Below are 6,045 nucleotides of genomic sequence, written 5' to 3' on the forward strand. Positions count from 1 at the left end.
TTGAGGGCACCATGCAGGTGCAATGCCTACACCAAGAACAACACAGCCACACTAAGCCCCTTCATCTGGGGTTGTACAGGCCTGACATGGCTGAAGAAACGGCAACCAAGCCTCTTCGAGAGGAAGGACTCTTAACACTGGAGGAGTGGTCCCGACTCCACAAAGAACACCCCGTTCCTCAATTCACCGACATCCTACATACTACATCAGGAAGACAGGGACCCACGACCACATTTAATTTCCCACAACACCAATTTCTACACCTAAACGTTGAAGTCCCTTTCTCAGGACCCCCAACAAAACAGGCAAAGCGACCATTTGATAAAAACTATATATGAACTACAACAACTGAACAAGTGAGAAGCTGAACTGACAACAAATATGGTGAATCGCAACCCTCGCGCATTGCACATTTAGTACAAACATGACACTGCCGCTTTTTTTCACATTTTACTCGACAGGGTTCTAATGAACGCCAAAATGACTTTAATGACTGCTCCACAAAAAGTCATTTTACACAGCAGTTGTTTCGATGACAGCTTCAATTTTCAGAGAACAAGAGGAAAGCCTGCCAATCAGCTATTTGTGCTAATCATTGTTTTGTGTGCACTGCACTTCGCCTCACCCAACAATGGACTGAAGGCAAAAGCTCAGAACTGCGGGTTAAATCACGAGTCACTTATATAAACAATGTATTGGTCTGTACGTCATCAATTAGGAATGGGCAAATAATTCTTTGAATTAAACAGCCCGGTGTCTTTCCTATTTTTTCATACTGCAAAGAAAGCCAGTGCAGTATGTTGTGGCTTTCTTTGCACTGCCAAATGCACAAATGACACAATGCTATTCAATTCAAATCATGTTTGCCCATCCCTGTCAGTGATCCTCGAAGCCAAATACCACATGGTTTTTATGTGGGTCATGACTGGACGTGGCAGCCTTTACCTTTGACCTTCACTTCACCATAGGCCGAGGTGAAGTGTAGACGGGTATGGGGGGCTGGCAGCAAGAATTTAAAAAGCAATGTCCTGGAAGGCTTAGAGTGGTGCCCAACATTTTGGTAACAGGCTTAGCTTCTGACAAGGCCAAGTTTTGGCAAAATGCCTGGTGCCACTTCGAGGCTTCTTTAAAGCAGCAAGCATTTATAAATCCACCACTTTCCAAATTGCTGCTTCAAGGGTTCCTTGATAAGAACAACAGAAGAACTAGCTTGCTTACCTCAAGTGCTAGCATTCAATGGGGGCATCCTTCGAAGTGAAGCACTCATGCTAGCTGGTACCTTGCTCATGCATTCTTCATAACAAGGAATCCTTGAACCAGTAACTTAGAATGTAGTAGATTTACTCGGTCTATATTTACTCTTTCTCGTAGAAGTTAGGCATATCACACAAATAAGGTCCATGTTCATGGTCAATGAAGACGCAGATACCTTCAAGCTCGTTCGATGAGAACAAAACTAAACTCTCCTCATTGGGAGGCACAATACACTTGTGCAAGTACTTGGCACTACCATTTCCAAAGTCTTCAATAATGAGACTTTTACAAACAAAAAGAATGGCACTGCTTGATGTGTTTCTGTAAATAGTCTGAATTTCGCAGTATGTGCCATCTCGCATCTTTACAAACTGTGTGCACGTCTTCTTGGGGCGCGTGTACTCGCAGCTGTGGACTTCAAAGCCCTGTACCCTTGCTCTCAAATGCCTTTCAAGAGTGGGTACCTGGCCAAAGTGACACTCAAGAAGACCATGCACAGCAGCTGTCATTGAGCCTGCCTGTGGAACGCCCAAAACACCGTCCTCAGGAACATCCCGAATCTTCATAAACGTCCGAAACAGTTGGTCAAAGCTAGCTGGGAGGTGGGTCACATCACCGTGTCTTAACAGCGTCTGCTTCATAACCCATCTCTCGGAAACCTGCAGAGGGACACCTTTCGCACCGGTGACAAGGTGCAGGAGCACACCATTTGCACTCTCAAACGGGAACATTGATGTAGCCCACAAGGGACCAAGCTGCATCACAGATTTTGGCAAATGCATAAGCAGATGCATGTTTGATGTTTCTGCAGCTTCACCATAAAGGGCAGATACATGTTGAAGAAAACGCGTTAAAAGTGCTTCAGCAGCTCTGATGTCGGCCCTGCTAACAGTCTTCTGCACGAGCAGAAATGTTGCCTGACACAAGAGTGTGAGGTGCACGAAGTACTCGCGCGGTAGTATGCTATGAAGGCAAGGCATAGCATAATAGACCAGCCAATACCTCCATTCTTTAGCCTTCCACAGAGCTCGTTCTTTGATTGATCGTGTTGAGCGCGCAAAAAGATTCGGGGGACATATCCTTGCAAGCCTACAATCTACGGCGGTCACCTGGTTTCCAATGTAGAATGCAGCACCGGTACTCGAGAACCACGCCTCTGTCAGCTGTTTAGTGACACCTTCAAGTAGACAATGCATGTAGTCCGGCACTACGCTCCAAACCAAGTCAAATCCTTGGAGTCGTGCAATGGGGCTCGGCCCATACATTCCATGCTTTGTGGTACCAGTCATCACTGCTGCTTTCATGTCCTGTAGCACTCCCTCGTGTGTCCTCTCAGTCAGAGTGCAGCTGTGGGGGTACTTCAGAGTGCCTAGAAAAGAAGAAATATTGAACTGTTATATCATGAATGATCACTCTCTTACAACGAGTCAAAGTAAGCTCAGGATACTGAAGGGGCAGTTTTGTCATTGCATTGTTCCCTTGTCATTTTTGTAGCGGTTGGCGACCGTGATGTTGCGGGTTAATCTCTGTTTAGAACATACCAGTAAAGGCTTGTAAGCACAGCTGCAAACGCAGTCTTAATTGCAAATTGATTCTTGGACTCATTTGAATCTGTTGTTTTATTTGACACAAAAATCTGTTGTTTTATTTGGCACAAAGCTCAAAATAGACACCATCTGGGCTACCAAACATCTGGTATGTACAGTTAACTTTTTGCAAATCCTTTTACTCGGACATGAAAGTGTTAAAAAACATTTGCATGTATTAATCTAGACCAGCCATCAATTGGGCAGTCATATTTGTGACACCTAGTTCAGCCTTTGTGCTGGTTGTGCATAGAGCGAAAAGCTTAAAATTCTACGCCAATGGTCAAGAACCTACGGCCCGCGAGGCAGTTTCATCTGGCTCCCGGCCTCATCTTTCTGAAATCCGGCTCGCAGATACCCGGCCCGCTGCTTCAAACTGTTGCCGATCCCTGGTCTACTCAGGTGGGCAAGTTAACCTCGGACGATTGGAGGTGGATCCTGGATTTTATAAACTAAGACTAAGACAGTGCGTGCCTTTGTGCTTCCAGCAGCGAACTAGTTAACTAGGCTAAATCATTGAAAAGTGCAGTGTGACAACAAAGGTCAGTTAATCTCACTGTGGAGAAGTGACAAACGTGAACATTCACCACTTCGGTGATTTCGCTGATGCAACATGGCTTGTTGCAGCAGCGAAATCATTTTGGCTTCCGTTCGTTTGTGTCTAGCACTGATGTAAATTTCCCACCTTGGGGCAACAATCTTATATTAGTCAGTGCTTGTCAAATTTGAACATTAGAACTGCTCGAAGTGCAGGAATGTTCCTTCGACGGCAACAAATGCATTCGAAAGTAGCGCAGCCCGCACCTGTGCGAAGAGCAAGATTACAAGTGGCAACCAACATGGCAGTTAAGTCCCCGCATAATGCAGACAGTGGTGTACCAACTTGTTTTTAAGTGGGGGGGCAAACCAGACCCCACCTCCCCCCCCCCCCCCCCCGGGCCGGTGGGCGGTGCCCTAGGTATGCCTTGGGCACCGCCGGCCAGTGCTTGCCCTGCCCAGTGGCGGCTGTTTCAGGGGGGGGGGGGGGGGGGCAAAACACATGCCTTGCCCCCCCCCCCCCCCCCCAACTCTGAAGACTGGGGGGGGGGGAGGGAAGCGCCCCCCAGTTGGTACGCCCATGAATGCAGATGAAAACCATGCGCATTTTATTATAGCAAGAAGGTTCAATCACAGCCAGAGACAATGGATCCAGCTCTGCAATGTTGATTTTATGGTCAACTACGTCTACAGTAAGCACCCTTGAGTGCACTCTGATGGCACTGATCGACAGAGTATCAATTCGAACCTCGAACCAACCGTTAGGGTGGCATGAGAGAAACACATGCTTCAGCAGAAGCTTTCCTTTCAAACAATCATATCACCAGTGGTAAGAAGCAATTTCTGAGCCCGACAACACTACACTATTTCGCAACAGGCTTAAATTGAGTTATGGCATCTGAAAATGAAGGTTTATGGTTTGTAGGTCAAAGGGCAATTGCTGAAAATAATACACACCTTCAACCAGTCTTCCCATGTGGTAGCACCACGGGCAGCCATAGTACCCGTTGTATTGCTTCCGATTTAGCACTGCTGCTCTAGCAGGAGCATCTGCAATGCAACACACCGCATACACCTTGGATGAAAGAGCCTGTCCATTTTTGTAGCAACTCCACTTGAGTGAGCCGATTCTTTGAAACTGCCCGACGAACCCGTTGAGGAAGAGCGACATATCTGGCTTCTTTTTGCCGAACCAGATTCCGCCGAGCAAAAGGTTTTGCCACCGAAGAATGGGGGGCAGTTCATTCAACATCATGTGAATGGGCCACATAGAGTTTTTGCTGGATTTAAAAACTGGTGATCCATCGGTACTGAAGCTCGCTGTCAAATCGTGCATTGTGCAGCCCAACTTCTCTCGTGCTTTCCTCACAAGGTCTTCGTCGGTCAGGTCAGTGAAGATGTCATGTGACCTCTGTGCAATCTTCTCCATGTTGTCCCATAGAGCCTCCTTGCAGTTTTTCACCAGGTGTTGCAGTTGCTTTCGTAGGTTGAAAATGATAAAAAATGTCCCATCAGCGACCATTTCCTCTGCTTTATACAGAGTGCTGCACTGCGAGCACCTCATGTTCTTGCCTTGGAGGGGAGTTTTACAGACACCGAGTGCCCTAGAGCATCGCTCGCAAAAAAAAAATGAAAATCTACCATGCTTCGCTGGTTTTGCTTCCAAACTTTCCGGAAAAGGAACTTCGATTTTGGTGCTACCAAAATGCCAAAGAGAGTGTTGACTAGTTTTAGAAGACCCTCAGTCTGCGTCCACGAGAGACCGGCGGACATAACATATGCCAGGATCAACAACAAAACTTGGCCTCGGGTCGTATCCTGACCAGGAATAGTAAGCCCACTGCACATTTCTTCAAAGGTCTTAAAGTCTGACTGGTCATCATCGTCGCTGGCGGCAGAGTTGGATTCTTCTCTCTCGGAATCGTAACCGCAACTTGAGGCTGTTTCACTTCCGCTCAGCCGATCTTGGCTCGCTTCATCATCGTAACTGCAACTTGATGTCGTTTCACTTCCGCTCAGCCCATCTTGGCTCGCGTCATCGGATGTCGCATTCTCTTTGCTTGTGCCATCGGATCCATAGCTTTGGTCGGACGTAGCTTCGTCTTCGCTTGAGGCGCTAAGGCTCATTTCAACTTCGTTGGAGTCGTCGAGTCTGCAGAACCGGCGCGAACCCTGATCTCCATCCCCTGACGCGTGACCGTTGCTGTCGTCCGGATGGTCCAGATCGCCCGCTGAGTGATCGCTCAAGTAACTCGAGCTTGTACCAGGTGGTGGCTCCGACAGGCTAATTCCTTCTCGAACCCTCGCCGCTCGGTTGGATTTCGTTTGTTTTCTGATCGCATAGTCTTGACCTGGCTCCATGTACTGCTTCCTTTGTTTCTTATCGTTCGATGACATTGCACTTGTTTGTAACTACAGTTGTCACACAAAACGAATACTTGTTGCTCACCGACGGGCACTAACCTCCTTGGCTTTGAAGCAGTGACAGGAGGCTAGAAAACATATTTCTACACATGCTAAGGACGCTGAGGAACTGAGCGCGAATCACTAGGCCAACACTAGGAGACTAGGCTGACTATGCTGAGTAGGCGGCTAGGCTAGGCTCCTGAAAAGACTCGCGGGAGGAAAGGAGAATTTAAAATAAAACACTGGGACTAGAAAAGGGAGA

The 6,045-nt window shown here is 47.4% G+C and overlaps 1 protein-coding gene across 1 annotated transcript; it reads right to left on the reverse strand.

The window, feature by feature from the left end:
• Positions 1-1,245: 1,245 nt before the first annotated feature.
• Positions 1,246-2,738, reverse strand: LOC115308268. The gene has a single exon (XM_029966133.4). The coding sequence runs from the start codon at positions 2,556-2,558 to the stop codon at positions 1,356-1,358; it is 1,203 nt and encodes a 400-aa protein (XP_029821993.3). The 5' UTR covers positions 2,559-2,738; the 3' UTR covers positions 1,246-1,355.
• Between the last annotated feature and the right edge of the window lie 3,307 nt (positions 2,739-6,045).

The sequence above is a fragment of the Ixodes scapularis genome, unplaced genomic scaffold, assembly GCF_016920785.2.
Source record: "Ixodes scapularis isolate PalLabHiFi unplaced genomic scaffold, ASM1692078v2 PGA_scaffold0__279_contigs__length_252992795, whole genome shotgun sequence".
Lineage (NCBI taxonomy): Eukaryota > Metazoa > Arthropoda > Arachnida > Ixodida > Ixodidae > Ixodes > Ixodes scapularis.

Bases quoted from the DNA above. Each gene is read 5' to 3' on its own strand.
- LOC115308268 (XM_029966133.4), bottom strand. From the start codon at position 2,558: ATGAAAGCAGCAGTGATGACTGGTACCACAAAGCATGGAATGTATGGG.